Raw genomic sequence first — 21,948 nt, 5'->3', positions numbered from 1 at the left:
ATGGCACTGTTTGATATTGGAAAGCATGTCAGGGCATTTTCAGACACAATAGTCCATTTAAAGTCCGAACCAGAGTTCACTAAATTGTTACAATGTATTTTGACTGTTGAACCCTTCCTAAGATATCGTTATTTATTTGTATAAAATAAATGTTCTGAATGACAGCAATGTTGTTTGGAATTACAGTCAAATGTTGTCAATAGTTCAACATCAAAAATTAAATAATCTCAAGTTAGATTTTACACATTGTAGGAAAACTCACCAATTGTTTTGATGTGATCCTTGTCTGTTCACTTAATCTTGAATTTGGGGAGCAGAATGGCCGTAGCAATCAGCTCGGGGTCTCTCTTCATCTCACCAAATCTCTTCTGGATGGCGCTTTGCAGACTGTGTAGCAATGGGTAACACACCTTGATTGAGGACTCCAATCGAAGTAGTTTATCTTCCAGGAGGTATATAGTTGGTAATAACCAACCCATGTGGGAGTTGGTCTCTGCCTGGAGAATGTCAAGTGCCTTTGCGATTGGCCTCATCACAGAACACTATTCTTCAAGAAAAGCCAATTCTGCCAGGCTCAGCCTATAATGAAACAGATGAAAGAGAGGAGGCAAAAAGCAACGTTTACCAGTTGTGCAAATTACTGTCAATTAACTCAATTAACCAGTTGCCATTATCTGTGGTAAAGTAAATCACATATATTAGACACGTCTGACATCCTCCACCACTTCTGCTGCAAGACTTGAACTCCCCATCTTGTTCCACAAAGCACTGCACTTTGCAAACGTAGACCTAAACAGCCGTTTATACTCTTCGTTGTCCTTGTCATCCAGCCCGTCTGTGGCTGCCACCAGATTCAGCAGATCGCAGGCGCATCTCTGGTGTGGTGGGAGCTGGTACTCTAGACTGTGGCTGTTGCCATTCAAAATCTCAGTGGGATCCTGGAACTCGACATCAGGATCCTGTTCATGTGCATCCTCATCCCCATGGTGGAGCTCTGGTTCAATCTCTTCTGTCTGGTCACCGAAGACCCTGAATGCCTTAACAAAATTGGAACCACTGTCAGTGGTAGTCTTCACCACTTTGTCACGGATGTGATATTCTGAGTGGACGTCTTCCAAGGCTGCTGCTAACACATCAAACGTATGAGATCCCCTCAGGCATCTGCAGGCCAGTGCCGCAGAGCATCTTTCGAGTGTAACTGGTTCGATCCAATGGCACATGACCCCGAGAAAGCTGCCCTGACTTGAGGTACAGCAGTCTGTAGTGGTTGCCACATACTGGATAGTGCTCAAAAGCATATTTGCAGAGGTTTTCATGGCCTCATCTGCAGTCTCTATTTTAAGATGTCGAGTCTTCCTAATCATCACAGAGCTTTGTGGATTCACTGTGGTTACCAGCTCTTTGAAGGCAGGTAGGTTGACAATTGAAAAGGGGAGCAAACCCTCACACACCAGATTAATAACGGTGTGGTCAAATTTAGCTTGAGACACTCGATGAACGCTGAGCCCGGCATTCTGTGTTGTTTGTGTACTTGCTGTTGGGCAAGTAGTGGAAGTAGAAGTGGCGTTGCTTCTGGGTTTTTTGGTGGTGAAGCAGTCTTTATAGGCCCGCAGCTGTGTTGGATGTTTTCTCTGCGGAATTAAAGGAATATATAACAGTACACTGTTAGCAATGATTACTGTTATATTCCATTCAACTATACACTTTAATAGTAACATTAAAGCCATGTAAGAGCTGATAATGTAACAACGACGCATAATGTAATAAAAAATGTAATAAAAACTCATATTGTACTAACTGGTCGATAATGTAACAAAATGCTAATGCTGACTTCCTGTCTCATTTGCTCTCAATAGAAAACATTCATCTGGCTTCGACAACCACAAACAAAATACACTGCTTTATGATTTATTGTCATTTCTGAATTACAATTCCATCTTGTTTTAGTTACCCCGCCGAAATCTAGTTAATGTTAGCTTGCAACTAATATGAATTCAAACATGCATTGCATTTATTAATGTTAACGTTACTCTCATTACGTTTGGAATTCACATCAGCCAAAATATAAATTGTAAGCGTAGCTGGATTTTGGTGGGGTGCGTTATGTTAGCCTCCCAACTAGCTATAGCTAACTAGTCACTAACAGTTACCACCCACTGGAAGAAGCTAGATATGCTATCCCGCCAAAATCTACGCTTTTTTTGCATTGGTTAATGTTTAATTTATATTATTCAATTTAACTTTGTAATATGTCTCACTTTTGGAATTCACATTACATTAGCCAACATAAATTACAAGCGTAGCTGCCTGTATTTTGATGGGGTGCGTGCGTGATGTTAGCCTCCCAACTACTTAGCTAGCGCTAGTCACTACCACCAGTCCCTTTCAGACTATTTCTGCTACCGCCCACTGGAAGCTAGCCGTGGCTATCCCGCCTAAATCTAGCTAATGTTAGCTTGCAACTAATGCGAATTCCAACGAGTGAGTACACTTTTTTGCATTGACGTTAGCCTCCCAACTAACTAGCTAGCTAGCGCCAGAGCCATAGAGAATGGCTCTGGCTAGCGCTAACTAAGGTCGAGTCTAACTAACAAAATACATTTTAGTAGCAGGCCAGAAAAACAGCATCAATTTTATCTTTAGCTAAGTTAGGTATCATTGTTACACTTACTTCGATATGCTTCCGTAGGTTCGATGTTGAGTTTTTGAAGGTTAAAATTTCGGTGACTTTAAGGAGGCACAAGCAGCATTTAATTAAATTATTTTTTCCTTTCCTATGTTTGGGCTTAAAAAGTAGCAGCAGGTGCGGCCACGGATTATCGACTGAGTCAGTTTCTTGATCTGCCATCTTTGAATTTGTTTGATTGAAATGGTGGATGGCAGGTGCAGTCAGTGCAGCCCTTTGCTTTGGTCCAAAGCCTTTGGATCACCCCTTGTTCTGCAGCGCAATGCACTGATTGGACAGTTTGGTTATTAATTTTAATGATGCTTCAGGTGATTGCTAGTGGAAGAGCACTGGAGTCGGCTCCCCTGCCTCAACAGAAAACGTCTCGTACAACAGTACAGTACACTTGCCCGAATCGTTCGCGAACGACACAACAATAGTCCGTTCCTCTTGCTGTAGCGAATGAGGAGACTCTGGTGAGGAAAATAGGTATCAAAATAAGGATAATAAATGGATAATATTCGAACATCACTGTCAAGTGTGCTGTTTATTTTCAATGAAATAACAAATCTTTAAAAAAAAAAAAAACATGTCTCAAAGTAGGCTAACCAAGGCTACTATTTTATCGACTACATTTTATGAGAAAACGATAGCCTATATCTATATCTTAGCCAACGTATTTCTATTTCAAGCAGCCGTTAGAACAAGTCACGGTAAAGAAATCAGCTTCTAGGGCTAAAACCACACATTTTGGGAAATTTAGTAAAATAAAATGGCCATATCAAACACATTCTTTCAAACTAAATTGTTTAGAATAAAATCGAAATGAAAACAAACTTTTATTAAAAATAGGGAAAGAAAGTGTTTGGTTCTTTGGCTATTAAATATTCTGTGGGAAAATGCTCTGTCTATAGCCTACTGTTTAAACTGGAAAACTACATTCAATTAAAATAAAATAATGTGCTAATATATGAACCGCGATTCGCCTGTTTTATTTTTCGGTAGGCTACTAACCGTTAGCTGTTTTCGGTACACTGGGTCGAACCTCCCCCCCGTCCACATCCGAGTGTGCCTTCCCCCCTGGTCGACAAGTGCTGCACCCCATACCATTCATCATGTATACGTTTACATTAATAAAGATAAAATATTCATTTTAATACATTGATTCTGCATCCTACTTGTTTGTAGGCAGGCTATGTAAGCTCAATACTGTGGCGATTTCGTGAGGAAGCAGAGACGGAGACTGGCTTGGCTGTTTTCGAATCGCTCCCGGGGAGCTTCGCTTTATTTGTGACATCTCCTCAAAACGGTAATTCGTAGACTGACCATCATAGCTGGGCGAAGCCTGCTTTTGTCAAACCCCGTTTGCCGTGATTGGCTGCCCCGGCGCAACGGAACTAACCAATCACACAGCCTTAACGGCACATCACTCAAAGGTCGGATTTACATACAGCGGGAAACAGCAGCACGAGACACGCAAAACAGAGACAGGCAGGGAATACAACAACAGTATTGGCTAATTGACTAATGACAGAAACATGACGGTGAAAATCATAAACCCGAGGGCTGCTAGCGCTACGGAAGCGATTCCTAGCAGGCTACACACATTCAAAATAACGAGTATTTACACGATCGCGGAGCGGGACAAGTTAACCGCTAACAAGCTAACAATTATTTAATTACACACAGGCAAGATCGCCACACAGCCCCCACCTAAAGGGTCGCTAGTCCCCGACGACCCACAATTTCTAGGCGATTTACCTCGTAGTCGATTAAATAATTCGGTAGCCGTCGCTTCCGAGTAGGTCGGCCCGCGGTGGGCTGTGCCATTTCCTCTGCTGCCGGTGGTGTAGAGGGGACAGGGCTGCTACCTTGTCCGCCAGCTGCGTCTTCGGTGGCGAGTGGTTGGTAAGGTGCGAGTCGGTCTTGGTGGAGCACCACCAGGCGCCCTCGATTTGGCATGCGCAGGCGATACGTCACCTCACTCAGCCGCTCCAAGATCTCGCCAGGCCCACGCCAATGTGACTGCAGCTTAGGAGACAGGCCCTTCTTGCGCACTGGGCAGTGGACCCACACTTTATCACCTGGCTTGAAGGCCTGCCCCTTGCAGTGCTGATCGTAGGCGCGCTTCTGCCGCAGTCCCGCAGTGTCCTGGGCCTGGCGAGAGAAGTCGTGTGCCACCCGCAGTCGTTCCAGCAGCTGGCGGAAGTAGCAGGCCTCTGTACGGGCTGGTTCCCTGCTTTCAGGCGGGGCCCCGAACACCAAATCCACGGGCGTCCGGAGCTCCCGTCCGAACATCAGGGCGGCGGGCGTGCAGAGGCTGGACTCCTGTACGGCAGTTCGGTAGGACCACAGGACCAGGGGCAGGTGGCGGTCCCAGTCTCGTTGGTGCTGGCTGGCGAGGATAGCGAGTTGTGCAGTCAGGGTCTTGTTGAACCGTTCAACCAGTCCGTCGCTCTGGGGATGGAGTGGAGTTGTGCGGGTCTTCGCTACCCCGAGCCGACTGCAGACCTCAGCCAGCACCCGCGATTCAAAATTTCGCCCCTGGTCGCTGTGGAGTTGGGCGGGGACCCCGAAACGGGCAAACATCTCCTCGACTAGCTTCCCTGCTGTTGTTGCAGCACTTTGGTCCGGCACCGCGTACGCCTCGGGCCACTTCGTAAAGTAGTCCATAGCCACAAGCACATAGCGGTTACCGGCCTCAGTGACAGGGAAGGGGCCGAGGACGTCCACCCCCACTCGCTCCATCGGGGCCCCCACCACGTAGCGTTGTAGAGGGGCGCGGGAGCGCCTGGTAGGCCCCTTGCATGCCGTACAGGAGTCGCAGCAGTGGACGTGCAGCTCCACGTCCCGGCGGCACCCAGGCCAGTAGAAGCGCCCCCTCAATCGTCGCAGGGTCTTGCTGTTCCCGAAATGGCCCGCCCCCACCGAGCCATGCACCAACCCGAGGACTTGGGGCCGGAGCGCTCGGGGAACGAGGAGTTGGAGGAGGTCGCTTCCAAGCCCGGGTGCCTGCCACCGCCGATACAGCAGCCCGTCCCGCAGCTCAAGGCTCCTCCTTTGCCCGTAGTAGGTCTTGAGCTCGGGCCCCTCAGCCGAGACCTCAGCCCACTGCGGCGGTGTTTCTGCCTCCAGCCAGCCCCTCACCTTTCTTAGCGTGCTGTCAGCCTCCTGGCCTTCCCGCAGCTGCTCCTGCGACACTGGCAGCCACCCCGCCTCGCTGATGTTAGCGGTAGCCACCGCTAGCTCCACCTGGCTCTTATCTTCCTGTCGCTGGCAGTGTTGACAATCCAGCTCAGCACAGGGGCGGCGGGACAAAGCGTCGGCGTTGGTGTGGTGCCGCCCCGCCCTGTGCTCGATCTGGAAATCGCACTCCTGTAGCTCTTCTAACCACCGTGCGACTTGGCCCTCCGGGTGCTTGAAGTTTAGGAGCCAGGTGAGCGAAGCGTGGTCAGTGCGGAGGCGGAAGTGGCTACCTTGGAGATAGGGTCGGAAGTGCCTCAGTGCCTTGACTACGGCCAGCAGCTCTCGGCGGGTCACGCAGTAGTTCCGCTCTGCCCGGCTCAGGGCACCGCTGTAGTAGGCGACAGCTCTCTCTCCGTCGCTGTCCTCCTGAGAGAGGACGGCTCCCACCCCCACGTTACTGGCGTCGGTGTCGACAATGAATGGGCGGTTCACATCGGGATACGCCAGTACGGGGGCCTCCGTGAGAGCCGTTCTGAGCCGGGCAAAGGCTTCTGCGCATGCAGTGGTCCAGATGAACGGCTGGTACTTGTCAGTGAGGCGATGGAGGGGACTGGCAATGGAGGCGAAACCCCGCACGAACCGCCGATAGTAGCTCGCCAACCCCAGGAAGCTGCGCAGCTCGCCTACATTTGCTGGGGTCGGCCAATCCCGCACAGCAGTCACCTTAGCTGGGTCGGTGGCTACCCCTCGCTCACTCACAACGTGCCCCAGGAAGGCCGTCTCCCTCCGGAGCAGCTGGCACTTCCGGGGATTCAACCGTAGCCCAGCCCGGCGAATCGCCGCGAGCACGTTGTGGAGGTTAGCGAGGGCGTGCTCGAAGCTACTGGCATGTACTAGGAGGTCGTCCAGGTACACTACGCAGCAGCTTCGGGGGACGGCCGACAGCACCCTTTCCATCAGCCGCTCGAACGTGGCAGGGGCATTGCACAGTCCGAACGGCATCACGCGGAACTGCCACAACCCTTGCCCGATGGTGAAGGCGGTCTTAGGCTTCGCATCCTCGGCCATTTTGACCTGCCAGTAGCCACTCCGGAGGTCCAGCGAGCAGAACCAGCTGGACCCCGCGATGTGGTCTAGCGCCTCGTCGATGCGGGGGAGAGGGTAGGCATCTTTGCGCGTTACGGCGTTGAGGCGCCGATAGTCCACGCAAAAACGCCACTCTCCGTTCTTCTTCCGCACTAGGACAGCAGGGGCCGCCCACGGGCTGTTGGAGGGCTCAATGACGCCTGCAGCGGCCATCTCTCTAACCTTCTCCTCTGCCCCCAGCCGCTTTGCTAGTGACAACCGGTGAGGGCGCAGACGAAGCGGTGCAGCGTCACCAGTGTCAATGGCGTGCTGCACTAGCTCGGTCTGCGTGCATTCCTCATCGCGGGCAGCGAAGAGGTCTGCATTGTCCTTCAGCAAGCGTTCAAGCTGTTGGCATTGGTGAGGGTTGAGGCCGCTGCAGCTGCGTCGCCACAGCTCGCGGACAGCACTCACCGTCTCGACAGAGGGGGGCGCAGGTTGTGACAGTGGGGCAGGCGAGCCACGCTCTGTGTTGGTTAGCTGGGGCGGCGGCTGGTGAGGGTGGGCTGAGGCTGGCGGCGGCTGGTGAGGGTGGGCTGAGGCTGCTCGGCGACGGGTCCTCCTGGACCTGCGTTTCCTCTTGGGGGTGGCGTGGAGGGCGAGGGTGGTGGCACCGATGGAGAGCCTGGCGTTGGCGATGTCCACCGTAGCACCCCAGTGGACCAGCAGATCCAGGCCGATTATGCACGTGTCGCTGATGTCGGCCAGCCAGAACTCGTGCGTCACCACCTCTCTGTTTCCGACCTCCACGCTCACCATCTTCTTGCCCCGCATGGCGAGCCTCTGTCCCGTCACTGACTGCAGCTGAGTGGTTGTTGAGGACCAGGCAGTGTTGGGGAGCGTTCCCGGTCGCACCAGGGAGATGGTGGCCCCCGTGTCGACCAGTGCCCAGCAGGCTTGCCCATCCAGCCTACAATGCAGGTATAGCCCGCCCGCCTCTCCCAGTCGGCCCACTCGCTGTTGGATGGATTGCTCTTCCGCCCTCAAAAGGGCAGGCTGCTCTCCTGCCCTGAAAAGGGCGGGCTGGAATTTGCTTTCAGCTCTTATAATAGAACGACTTTGCTCAGTTCCCGCCTTCACAAAGGCAGATGAAACATTTGCTTCTGCGAGTGGGACCGAACTGGTTTCAGGCGCAGCCGGCTGCTCCTGGTTGAGGATGGGATCTTGGGGCAGCGGTTTCCTCACAGCGCCGCCCCCCGCGTCGTTTCCCGCCGGCCGTGGCGATCGGGGCTTGGGCGCTGGTGCTGGGCAGTCGCGGGCCAGGTGCCCTGGCTCGTCGCAGCGATAGCAGCGACCGCGTCGTGCTGGTGGTGGGCGCTGTCGCCGCTGTTGTGGGGGTGAGCGTGCCCAACGGACTTCCTCCTCCTCCTCGTAGCAGTCGATTTCGCGGACGCGGGGCCGGGTTGTCTGCCCTGGAACCAAGCAGAGAACGTCTTCCGCCCTCTCTACTTCCTTCAGAGCGTCGTCTAGGGAGCAGGGCGTGGTCAGGATGACGTGCTGGCGCAACCGTTCCGGGGAGAGAGTCTGGAGGAAGGCGTGCAACGCGAGCTCGTCCTGCCCTGCCGAGTCGAGGGACGGGTAGCCCTGCCGAGCGTGGAGCCGCACGTCTGCAGCCACGGTCCCCCAGCTCTCTTTTCCTTCGCGGCGGCGGCTGTTGAGCTTCTCCCGACTGCTCTGCATTGATCGCCTCTGGCCGAAACGCCTTGCCAAGGCCGTCGTCAGTGCCTTCAGATCGCCCTGTTCGGCAGCATCGAGGTCTAGCAGGACCTGCAGCGCTGGACCCTCCAGGGCGAGTGCTAGATGCGTCGCCGTCTGGCTCTCGCTCCAGCCGCAGTGATGGGCAGCCAGCTGCAGCTGGGCTAGGTACGTCTCCCACTGTGCTGCTCCACTGAACCGGGCTAGCTTCGGCTGTGTGCTAGCTGCCGTGGTGGTTGTCATGCTGGCGCTGGCTGGCGTGCTAACGTTAGCTTCCCTCAGGTGCGTTGGTCGAACAGCACTGGCTCCGTCTGGTTGTCTGGGGGCCCTCTGTCGTTGCGCCACCGAGCTCTGCAGATCGGCGCCCGTCGCCGTCTCTGCTGCCTCGGTCTTCCGCCGCCTCGGTACCCCCAGTCTGTCTTCCAGCTCTCGGATCGCCTTCTCCACTTCAGCTAGCTGAATCCCACTTCCGGACACCAATGTGGCGATTTCGTGAGGAAGCAGAGACGGAGACTGGCTTGGCTGTTTTCGAATCGCTCCCGGGGAGCTTCGCTTTATTTGTGACATCTCCTCAAAACGGTAATTCGTAGACTGACCATCATAGCTGGGCGAAGCCTGCTTTTGTCAAACCCCGTTTGCCGTGATTGGCTGCCCCGGCGCAACGGAACTAACCAATCACACAGCCTTAACGGCACATCACTCAAAGGTCGGATTTACATACAGCGGGAAACAGCAGCACGAGACACGCAAAACAGAGACAGGCAGGGAATACAACAACAGTATTGGCTAATTGACTAATGACAGAAACATGACGGTGAAAATCATAAACCCGAGGGCTGCTAGCGCTACGGAAGCGATTCCTAGCAGGCTACACACATTCAAAATAACGAGTATTTACACGATCGCGGAGCGGGACAAGTTAACCGCTAACAAGCTAACAATTATTTAATTACACACAGGCAAGATCGCCACAATACGATGTTACAGAAATGTGACAGACCAACTATTTCTTTTTGAGGGGCAAGTAGCAGACGTCCTTGTTTTATGAGAACGGTTAATTCTATCTCGTTCAGTGAGTGCAGGCTGTCTGCCTGTCTCGACTCAAGTTCGATTCAACCCGACGTCCGATAATTCGAGAGAACTGTTCGGACGTCCGAGGTCCGATAGTTCGAGAGAGAACATTCGATCTCGTTCTCGTTCAGTGAGTGTGTACTGTGTCAGTGCAGGCTGTCTGTCTCGAGTCAAGTCCGATTCAACTCGCTCATTCATTGGTTGTCCCATTGACAGTTCATTTGATCTCGCTCATTCATTGGTTGATCCGCTTGCTATGCTTTGAGCGCTGCACCTACCATACATACGTAGCAGGCAGCAGTTTTGGAGAGTCCGATGAGCACTCGGGCGTTCGACAGGCTGATCCGGTACATACCGGACACTAAAAAGAGTCGTTCAGAAAGATTTGTTTGTTCATTTTCACCCATCACTAATTTGTAATGCAAACGAGTTGGTTAAACGTAATGAAGTAAAGAGTAGGTTACTCGTTCAAAAAAATACTCGAGTAAGAGTTATGAGTACAGCCAATAGAAAATAACGTGAGAAGTGCCTGTTCCTCAAAAAACGAACTAATTTACTCATTTGCGTTACTTGTAACGCGTTACTACCCACCCCTGTATAGACGCTTTCAATGGTAACATAAACAAACGTTACTGTGCATGTGCATTGTTCTGGCCCAAACGTAACTTCCGGCAGACTTCCACAAACAAGCAATAACAACAGAGTCCCTCTAGACCAGTGGTTCTTAACCTTGTTGGAGGCACCGAACCCCACCAGTTTCATATGCTCATTCACCGAACCCTTCTTTAACTAACTGCAGACTAGACTGAGGGGTGGACCTCTGCGGCGGAGGCTCCACCGAACCCCTGAGACCGACTCACCGAACCCCTAGGGTTCGACCGAACCCAGGTTAAGAACCACTGCTCTAGACTATTTCTGATAACAAGCAAAATAAATAACAAGTAAATTACGTTAGCTAGCTAGTTAAAACTATGTCTAGCCAGTATTATTTGAGGTTACTAGTCAAAGAAAAGAACCGTTACTTGACCAAACTCAAATGCGATAATGTTACACTTACCAGAAATACAAGTGACAGAAACAGATAACTGCTGACAGTATTGTACCTTGCTGAGCATCATACATTCCTTGCATAATCCATAACTGTTCTGGGTTACATGCGCATTCCTGTGTAAAAAGTGCACTCTTTCTATGATATTGCTTAAAAACGATTATTAGAGACACAAACTGGGGATAGTGGGCAGCATGTGTAGCCAATGCAGTTACTGTAGGTTATTTATTTCTATAGCATGCATTGATGGAAAAACATATTATGCACTTAAAACAAGGTGTTCTACTCAGAAAACTCTTAAAAGAAAACTGTCTGTTTCCAGTCACTAATTACACTTCAGACACATTCAAGAGGACCTCAGGTAGCTGCATAAAAATTCCCAGAACATTTCACTGTAGAATTTCAGAATAAAGGCCCTTCAAACATATTGTACACTTAAAACAGGATGTTCTACTCAGAGATGTGTTAAAAGAAAACTGTCTGTTTCCAATTACTAATTCCACTTCAGACACATTGTGGAACATGTCAGGAAGCTGCATTAACATTTTCAGACAAATTCAGGGTGTAATTCCAAAATAAAAGCTCTTCAAATGTCATATATACTAACACTAGATGTCATGATCACAATATTATAACAAGTAAACTGTTTGAATTCAATCACTAATTCCAGTTCAGTTAAATTGTTGAACATGTCAGGTAAGCACACAAAATCATCTTCAAGAGAACACTCAATTGTATTTTAAAATAAAGGCCATTTAATTCTGACATAAAGTAAGTAAAGATGCTTTATTCAGCATGTTTTAACATGAAAAATTTCATTTTCCATTTATCGTATAGTGTTAGTTAGTTAGTTTTTTGCTAGTCGTGCGTATTGGAGGTTAATATGAGAAAGGGTGGTCTGTATCAGCACGTCTAGGAATCCGTACATATTCACTGTTGTAACCCAAGTCACAGGATGCAAAATAGCCGTTAGGAAAGCAGTTTGAAATTATGAAGCAACGTCTGCCCCATTGACTTTAATGGTCGCGATGAGATCATTACGAGCGTGTTGCTTGTCTTATAATATAGTAAATAAGGCTGTATTAGTATTACTAAATGTGTATGTATAAAGTCGATTTTTTTAAATACAGTTTATTATGTGTATTTTTACAGGACTTACATTTTAATAGGTAACGATGTCCAGTTATTTCTCAAAACAACGGGCACGCACCAGCTATAAGAATCGCAGGGATTCAAGCAATTACTTTCACAATTCCCTAGTGTGGTTACAAAGTTAAATTATGTCTTTTTACAAATTTTCGAAATGTAGCTTGTTCCTGAGGTCAGGTACCCCACAGCACGACAACCTGAGCCCAACATAAAAGCTCATTACAAACACAATACAAAAACAAATTATGTCTCATTAAAAACACGTTTTCAACGTACGAAAATGCCAGGTTATTCTCACTTACAAAGCACTGTCTATAAATCATTCATTCAAACTGGCTAAATCTAGGCCTGTCATTAAATGTATTTATATCAAAATGATGCCAAGTTACACTATAAACAAAATAGGCTATTTTGCCTCACAGAAATTAAAGCTGTATTCCAAAGCAGTGCTACCCATTGTCTCCTCAATTGTTTCAAGTCACTTGGCCCTGTGTTCTTAGTCTTACCATCTCACAATGTCGTTCACTCTTTGTGTCACATCAAAGTATCAAATAACTACAATGTCCTCATGCAAGACATTTAAATGAACGTACAAAACTGCTGGTGAATACCTACATAAAAGCATATTCCTACAGAAAACATGTTTATACTTGGTTGTCAACTAAATTTCACGAAACGTACAACTTCTTGGATACTTGCTACTTACAATAAATATTGAATGTTAAATAAATCTAGTACATACATACATACATACAATACTTCATTATCCCCATGGGGAAATTTCCCTCACAGCATGTAACATTCACATTTCCAAACAGGCATTTATACCAAGAAACATACAATCATTCATGCAACAGAAAGGCTGGGCAGCTAAATACTTGCATACAGATAAAAATTGGACATATTGACGCCTATTCAATCAATCTTCACTCTTACAAACCTATCCACACATGTTTGGCCTGTTCATCTATTGTATGCTTGTGCACACAGGGCCAAGTGACTTGAAACAATTTAGAAGACATTGGATAGCATTGCTTTGGAATACAGCTTCTTTAATTTCAGTTAATTTCAAGGTAAGATTTCCTATATTGTTTGTAGTACAGTATCTTGGCGTGATTTTGATAGCAATACTTTTAATGGCAGGCCTAGATTTAGCCAGTTTGAATGAATTATAGACAGTGCTTTGTAAGAGTGAGTAACTTGGCATTTTTGTACATTGAAAACCGGTTTTTAATGAGATAGCATTTACATTGCATCCATTTATACAGCTGGATATATACTGCAGCAATGCAGGTTAAGTATCTTGCTCTAGGGTACAACGGCAGTGTACCTGTGAATCGAAGCTGTGACCTTTAGGTCAAGATCAGCTCCTTACCGATTATACTACACTGCCGCCAGATTTCAACTGATCTATATTCCGGTTTTATGATGTAAGAAATGTGGGTCCATGCGCAAGCTGCACTGGAACACTGTATGGAGGTATTTTTGTAGCAAAAGTGACAAATATGTAAATGGTTTCCCAAATCTGTAAATGGGGTTTCACAAATATGTAAACTATTTCACAAATATGTAGAAAGGAGTCACAAATACGTAAAATGCGAGTCGCAAATGTGTAGAATGGGTTCACAAATATGTAAAACGCGAGTCAGAAAAGCGTATTCAGGATGACATTTTATAGCTATTCAGTGATGTAGGCTGTGCTGGCTTTTTACTATTTTGCCCCGACCATTTGTTTTTAATAGTATGGCTTAAACTGGTTGAAACTTCTTCCACTGTTGGGCAGCAGCCGACTGTTGCTCTCCCAAATGCTCAACAGCTAGGGCTGTTAGTTAGTCCCCAATACAGAGTTTGCTCACTGACTAAATTGACAGAAAATCTGTGTTATGATTTAGTCCAGTAGGTACCGGTCGTATAGGAACCGGTGTCATCGTGCTACTGGGTTTTGGTACTTAACTCTATTCATGACTCGGACAGTTACATGACTACAAGGTAGGTCATTAAACTTTGGACTACTACTGCAGGCTTTGCCCAGCCAGGGGCATGTTCTGCTGGGCTGCAGCTGTTTACTATTGGAATCATTTCAAGCAGTGATCACAATAAAGCATACAGGAATGATAAATGATGGTCAGTTTGGACATTTGTGGCCATTTAAGTGAGTGTTTAAAACTTTATTTCCTGATGCAATATTGATACTCAAATTAGTTTAGAATGTTCAATACATACATTATATGACAAAAAGTATCTGAACATCCCTTGGTCTGGGGAATTTTTTCACAGTTTGGGCTAGGCCCCTTAGTTCTAGTGAAGGTAAATTTTAATGCTACAGCATACATTCACATTCTCGAAGATTCTGTGTTTCCCCAACAGTTTGGCGAAAGCCGGTTCCTGTTTCAGCATGACAAATGGCTATGGGCACATAGCGAGGTCCATGTAGAAATTGGTTCGTCGAGAATAGTGTGGAAAAACGTTACTGGCCTGCACAGAGCCCTTACCTCAATACCATCCAACACCTTTAGGATCAGTTTGAAAGCTAGCTGTGAGCGAGGCCTAATCGCCTAATCAGTGCCCGACCTAACTGATGCTCTTTCTGGCTGAATGGAAACAAATCCATGCAGCAATTCTTCAATATCTAGTAAAGCCTTCCCAGAAGAGTTGAGGTTGTTATAGCAGCAAAGGATGGACCAACTCCATATTAATGCCCATAATTTTGGATGAGATGTTGGATTTCAGGTGTCCACATACTTTTGATTATTTAGTGTATGTTTAGAAAAACGGGGGGGCGTCGGTGGGGGTTGTGCTGTTGGATGTTGTCGACCAGGGGGGACTCTATAGACAGCGAATTTTCCCACAGAATATTTAATAGCCAAAGAACCAAACACTTTCTTTCCCGATTTTTAATATAATGTTTTAGTTTCGATTTTATTCTAAACAATTTAGTTTGAAACAATGTGTTTGATAAGGCCATTTTATTTTACAAAATTTCCCAAAATGGGTTGTTTTAGCCCTAGATGCTTTCTTTGCCTAGATTTCTTTACCGTGACTTGTTCTAACGGCTGCTTGAAAGAGAAAGTGCTGATATACGTTGGCTAAGTAGATATCGTTTTCTCATAAAATGTAGTCGATAAAATAGTAGCCTTGGCTAGCCTACATATTGAGACACGTAAAAAAAGTCTTGTTATTTCATTGAAAATAAACAGCACACTTGACAATGATGTTTGATTATTATCCATTTATTATCCATCATTCCATACTGTACCCACTCTCCTCCCCAGAGACTCCTCGCTCCTTGCATTCGCTACAGCAAGAGGAACGAACTAGTGTTGTGTTGTTCGCGAACGATTTGGGCGTACGTCAGTTCAGTGTACCGTCACATCCCTAGTAGGCTACGTTCAGTGAACGAATCACTGAACTGATTCGTTCACTGAATCTGCGAAAGATATTCAGTCAGTGAACGACCAGTTTAGGTTCGCTCGCAACTAGCCAGTTCAAGGTTCGATAATAAAAGAAACAAACAATTTATTTATCGATGATACATTTATTTATTTAATTCATTTTTGGTTCAACAATTCCACTTGCTCCTCCTTTTTGTTTGTAACAGGCAAACAATCAAAACCATTGCTTCTGGCCATTTTTCTCTGTATTTTTTTGATAGCAGACTGCATACCGTAGGCCACGCTTGAAAAATTAAACTTTTGCCAAATCCTGTAGGCAAGCAAGCCAGCACATTTCTGTTCGATAACAGCGTATCCAAACATACGTGCTGAAGGTCTTTCAACAAAGTCACGCCATGTATTTGGCAAGTTTATGATATAACAGAATTAAAATCGTCTTCAAATTTGTCCATGATAATTTTGGTTAGCTCGAAAGCTTCGTCCGTTTTGCAGGTGTGTTTCAGTCGGGACTTGGATTGCAGCACACACGGAACAGAGGGAGTGTCGAGGGGGGGGGGGGGGGGTAGTGAGAACCAAGCGGCCAAAACCAGACTTCGTTTTTGAAGCTCATTTCCTGGTGTTGTAGTTCCTGGTTGCTCACTAGCGCCACTACGGATGGCTCCAGTATAGGTGTTTTCATATCCGGTTTCCATGTAAGTCTACGGTACAAATGCGATCAAAATACAAAGTCAATAATTTTTTCTCAAAAGAACAAATAGTCATAATAGGTGTATTTTATTGGTCTTATGACTGTCCATGGGTCGATTTCATGATTTATTGCGTCATTTGGGCACAGTGCCAATATTTGTTCTGGACCAATGAGGTACAGCTTGCGTCACTTCCGGATTACTGCGGATGACTCAGCTACAGTAGGGGCTACAGTCTATGGTCACTGGGGTGGGCGGTGGCGCTTCTTGGCCTTGCCATTGCGGCTCCGGCTACGGTCCGCCTGTGCTAAGTTTGAAAATGCAGGCATCCCATTTCGTGGTGATTTCATTATGGCGTGTGCTATTTACAGCTGCTCTAGACGACCATAAAATAATCCTCCTCTTAAGTTTTTCGGTATCCGAGTCATTTTTACTATTTCCTTTAGCCTACTTAACCAAATAATTACTTGGCAGAAAGTGTAATCAGCTTGCTATATTTGGTAGTCCAGTAGTAGCCTGTGCTAAAACAGTTCGCAACTTCGGCTACCAAGCCATTTGACTAGCTAGCTAACCTTAACCGGCAAACATTCAATCTGTCAAACGTGTTTGGCGGCTTGTCAGTCGTGTACATTCCGTAAATGTCTACCTGGGCCATGCTTCACGCATGTGACAAAGCTACTATAATCCCGATTTTGAGATAAACACTTTTTCAGTTTCACGAAGCGAATTAAGAGTTTCAAGGTTCATTTGCTGAATATACAACACACGATGAAATCACACACACAGAATTTAACGAAATTAACCATCTTGGCATTTAGAAAGGAACATGTTTTTAGCATTTAAGAGACCGACAAGCTAGGCATTTAAGACAGTGGTTCTCAGAATCGGTTCTGGGGGCTCCTTGCGTATATTGGCTTTTCTCCATTGGTTTTGATGATTTACAAGAAAAAAATAATAGCCTAATAATAATTAGAAATTCAACGTAGGCTACATTATTTTTCTTCATGCACCAGGTGGAAAACTTGCCGTACAAAGTGCGTTGTCATATTTACACGCCTGCAGATCAGTTATTAAAATACTTGGTAGATTTGTTAATCACCGCTGAGTGTTAATTTTTGTTCGGTAGAAAGTGATTTGCGAACGATCGGTCAGCTAGCTTCACCCAGCAAGTGAACACCACAAACGGCGATGGAGTAGCTAGTAGTAGCAGGCTCATTATCTGACTGGCGAAAACCTACGACGATAACTTGCTCGGTTAACAGATCTACCAGACAGTTATACGAAAATTTGCCTAGTCAAATCACCAGTAGCCTACACATCTCCGATTGATTGACCATCAGTGTAGTCAATGTTCTTCCCCTGTGGTTCATATTGCTAACGCGTGAGCTAACCACGGACAGCCTACCTAGCTCACTGGCAAGCTGATATGCTAGCTAAGCATATTCGTTTTGCTGAGAAACATAAATTGAAGATAACTGAACATAGCCTAATTGTATTTTTAATGTCATACATAACGTGATTACATGACACAGTACAGTCACGGATGGAAATTAAACTCCGTAAACATCTGATAATATATTTTAAAACATAACGGCAGACAGTCAGCTAGCCTCGTTCAGGTTGAGGGGCTTTTCCGCACCGGACTGTCAATCAAATTGTAAAAATCACAAGACCGCTTAACTCTATGGTTTTGGCTCCAAATCGAGAAAATGGCCGCGCCCGCCATTGAGCTTCAAAACGTGTTTTAGGGACCCACGGAGAGTCAATGGGTGACGTCACAGTAGCTGTGTCCATATTTTTTACAGTCTCTGGTGAGAACCGGCACACTGAGACAGACAGTTCGACTAACCAATAGGGAAGCTGCCGCTGGCTCCTAGCAGCAGAGGCTCCTCCCTTTTACCCCAGAAAGTACATGCGTTCGTCCCGACTAGCTCGCAACTGACTGAGAGCTCAGCTGAACTGAACGAATCATTTCAGGAAGTGATTCAGTTCAGTTCATTCACCCAAAAGATTCGTTCTTTTGAATGAATCGTTCACGAATGACACAACACTAATTATATTACACTGCCGCCCTGTACTGGTTTCCTCCGGGTTCATCCCACAGTCCAAAGACATGCAGGTGTGTGAGTGGTGTGTATGCCTTGTGATAGACTGGTGACCTGTCCAGGATGTGTTCCTGCATATCACCAAATTCATGCTGGGATAGGCCCCCACCACCCTCCAAGAAGACAAATGTAATTTTTTCTAGATATCCTCAGCAGCTCACCCTGATAAAACCAGCCTCAACGGGGCCAAGTTTTTGTCCTGTTCAGGAAAAACTCAATAGCAATGTATCTTTCCAAGCATAATGACACTTGCTCACAGGCAGACGGTGTGTATGTTTTCATCAGAATCTACTGTCTACCAAAGTAAGCTGTCCTCACAAAGTCTCAACCAAAGTACACAGGTATCCTGTGGTATTATATTTGGAAAGAGAGGTTTTAGAATTTACATTTTTGGCCACAAATCTTGGTTTGAGCCACAGCGGATACCCTGAAAACTTGTCAAATCTCTGAAACTGTCTGGATTCATAGATAGCACACTGGGAAGTGTAAACAGTGTAAACTGTCTGGATTCATAGATAGCACACTGGGAAGTGTAAACAGTGACCTGTCCCTTTAAAAACAAGAGGATAAGCATGATATTAAAGATTAGATAGGGGGAAGAATGGATGATTAGAATGGATTGAATGGATGATTAGAGTGAGCAGGTGTTAGAGCAGGACCATGTATTGTCTTCTTGAATCGCCTGTTTTCTCATATATTTTGGGAGGTGAAACTAGGATTATTACGTGGGCTCTGCTAATCTTGATATACGATGATATATTACTACATTGGTGATGTTGCTACTCTTTCATTATTTGTTAATTTAGGAGTCTCCTTTTGTTTCCCCTCCAGTTGGAATCCAGCATCTGTGGGCCATGGATGTTACTGTTTTGCCTTGTTGCGTTCCATCCCGACAGTAGTGTACATCATCCTCGTCACTGCTTTGCGCTACCACCTCTTCATCTGGAGTGTCTTCTCCCCAAAGCTGCTGTATGAAGCCATGCATACACTGGTGACCACCGTGGTCTGTATCTTCTTTACTGCTATGGACCAGAACCACATAGGCCAGTCCTAGAACTGGGTTGCTATGAGTTGAGCAATAACTTATCAGGGACAATGCTGATTCCTGTTACTGCTACTGTGTACATGATTCCAGGCTGATTCCAGTGTACATTTTTGTCTCACTAAATTACCTGTGCATCAGTTTTTATCAGTGGTCTATAATTGTTCCATTAGTAATTACCTTAAAGAAAATGTACGTAGAATATTCTGTCAGGTCAGAATGATAGTCTTGTTTTCAATGATGTTGTCCCTGGTTTTCTTTTTTTCCCTTGAGTAACTGTGGGATGTTGCTCCTGGAGTGGGTTCAGGGTGTGTTTGATGTCATAGCTTTTGAGATTAGGCACAGTAAAATGTTTAGTTTAAATCAACTCTTACAGAGTACATATGGTCCCTATTGGACTTCTATGTATTCTGATAGTTAAATTAAAATGGGACATTTTACTATGGGGGTAGTACGTGGTGTTGGCTCAGAAATTAAACAAGATGTGTTAGGATGGCTAAGATATGTATTGTTTCCTTTCAATAATCATCATAACTTTACTATTTTATTAGATGTGTTGTGCTATGTATATGTACTGTGAAAGTGCTGAACTGCTAATTATTGTAAAATGTTGCTGTGGTATCATAGGGCACGTTAATGTCCATACAAGTTCACATATTCTCACTGGAATTGGACTGTTTCCCATCTCCAGAATGCCCTATGTTGTATTCCTGGCCAATCATACATGCAAACTATGAATGTATGTACTTCATACAAGGTTCCGCTTGTCAGTAAATTACAACTCATTTTACCCAAATTTGTGTCTGGAATTTTTTGTGCAGGGCCAGATGAGGCAGTGTTGTAGTGCTTTTAAAATGTTTTTGCTTGCTAGAAAGGTGTTTTTTTTTTTTTTATATATATATTTTGAAGCCTTTTCGGTAGCCATGCATTATACATTTTTATGTTTATGTATATATTTCAAATCTTTTGATCTTTTAATGTCAGTGCTGTTTATGGTTTCCTCTGGCCTCCCCAGTGCAGCTTTAGAGCACCACACCTTGTTGTTGACCCCAATAATCCACAGAACGTTCTGGGGCTGTGAATCACATGGTTCTTTAGCAGTATGCAGCAACCATAGTCAAAAAAGTATAGGCAAGCCGACTGTTGTTGTCGACCCATTGACTTTACAAGCATTTTGAAGTGCAATTTTTGTGCCGCCATGTTGTACAAATTGAAGTCAGAGACTGCGCATTAGGGAAAAAGGGGGACATAAACATAATTAGCATTGTTTTATAATATACCAAATCATTAAATTTCATAACATGGGATTTTATAAACATTGGTTTAGTGTGATCATTGTAACCAGCCTTATTAATAATACGTATGGCTCGTTTTTGTAGTAAGACTATTGAATTTATAGTCGTTTTAAAGGTCGACCGCCACAATTCCACACAGTGAGATATATAAGGAAGTATAAGTGAGCAATAAATTATAAACAAGGCCTTATAATTTAATATATCCCTAGATTTATACAGGATTGCTATTGACTTTGACATTTTTCCTTTAATATAATCAATATGTTGTTTCCATGTTCAATCACAACCCCAAGGATTTTGTCTCAAAAACTCTTTCAATTTCTTTTTGATTACCAAAAACCATAAATTTAGTTTTCTTAATAATGAGAGACAATTTATTAACATCAAAGAATTTCCAGACGAACATTGTCTGACGAATTAGCCAGATAATTCCTTCAAAGTTGTACCCGATTAGCTAGCTAGGTGGCTGGTAGAAACGAACAACTAGCAACTAATACATTAGGAAGATTTTTTTTGTTTGTTATTGTTTGTTGTTACTCACTATAGCTACACATTAGTTAGCCTAGCTAGGCAGCTTATTAACATTTTCAGAGCTAGATTACTGCAAAAATGATTTTTATTCAGACTGGACAGTGATAGTAGCTAACGGCGATAACTACATTGCAGAGCCACCGACAATTTCAGAGACTTTTCTCCACACTATTTCCTCTTATCAGTGTCTCTGTAGGAGATTTTATTAAGTTGGGAAGCCCGATACGGAAATTACGAGTTAGGTCCTCCATTGTGGAACGATAGAATGTGGAACTAAAATTAGAAAAAAATAGGGACAATTTACTTGACAGATCATTAGATCAAATCAGATTGGTTACCGCGACACGGCGAGGGGGTCAAAGTCGAATTTTTGCCATCTCCACTGCAGCCTTGCCGCCTCCCGCCGCGCCGCCGGCAATCCCAAAATGCCTTGCGGGGTCTGGCCACCACCCCTCATTCAAAATGAATGGAGGCGGCTCCGCCGCGCGGCGGGGCTGTGTATAGTGTGGCTTCACCGTAAGCGTCGCGTAAGCAGCACGGCGAAGCAGCACGGCGCGGCGCGTAGCGTGTCTCCACTGGTTCCGTTTGTGTCGCGCAAAGGCTTGCTTAAAGCTCTATATTCCTAGTAGCTCTCGCAGTCTGCAGTGGGATTACATCGTGTATTTCACGTTTGTTCAGGACTGTTGATTATGGGTAAGTGAATACTTGGTGAGACCTTTTTCAGTCTGTTAATTTGGTAATATTTTTTAACACATGTAAATACGTGAGAAAGTAAACGCTTTAAAGAATTACCATAAGCTTAAATCGCAACGTAGCCTGGATAATAATCAATCTCAAACTGTATTAATTTATTTGCTTGGTTAACAAGCGTGCCAATTTCACGAAGAATATGTAATGATCATAATAATAAATAATCCGTAATCAACCATTTAGTAAAATCAGCTAATCATCAAAAAGA

At 45.6% G+C, this 21,948-nt stretch overlaps 1 protein-coding gene across 2 annotated transcripts in view; it reads left to right on the top strand.

Annotated features, from left to right (window-relative positions):
• The window catches only part of pigg (phosphatidylinositol glycan anchor biosynthesis class G), a 213,341-nt gene extending 193,381 nt beyond the window's left edge, over positions 1-19,960 (top strand). For both annotated transcript variants that reach the window (XM_035426304.1, XM_035426303.1), the window contains one exon: positions 18,954-19,960. In XM_035426304.1, coding sequence (XP_035282195.1) covers positions 18,954-19,097 — 144 coding nt within the window. In that variant the 3' untranslated portion in view covers positions 19,098-19,960. The remainder of the gene's footprint in view (positions 1-18,953) is intronic.
• The last annotated feature ends 1,988 nt before the right edge of the window (positions 19,961-21,948 follow it).

Source organism: Anguilla anguilla, chromosome 7, assembly GCF_013347855.1.
Source record: "Anguilla anguilla isolate fAngAng1 chromosome 7, fAngAng1.pri, whole genome shotgun sequence".
Taxonomy (NCBI): Eukaryota; Metazoa; Chordata; class Actinopteri; order Anguilliformes; family Anguillidae; genus Anguilla; species Anguilla anguilla.
Note: the sequence above shows the minus strand (reverse complement) of the source record. Positions and strands in the feature narration are given on the sequence as shown.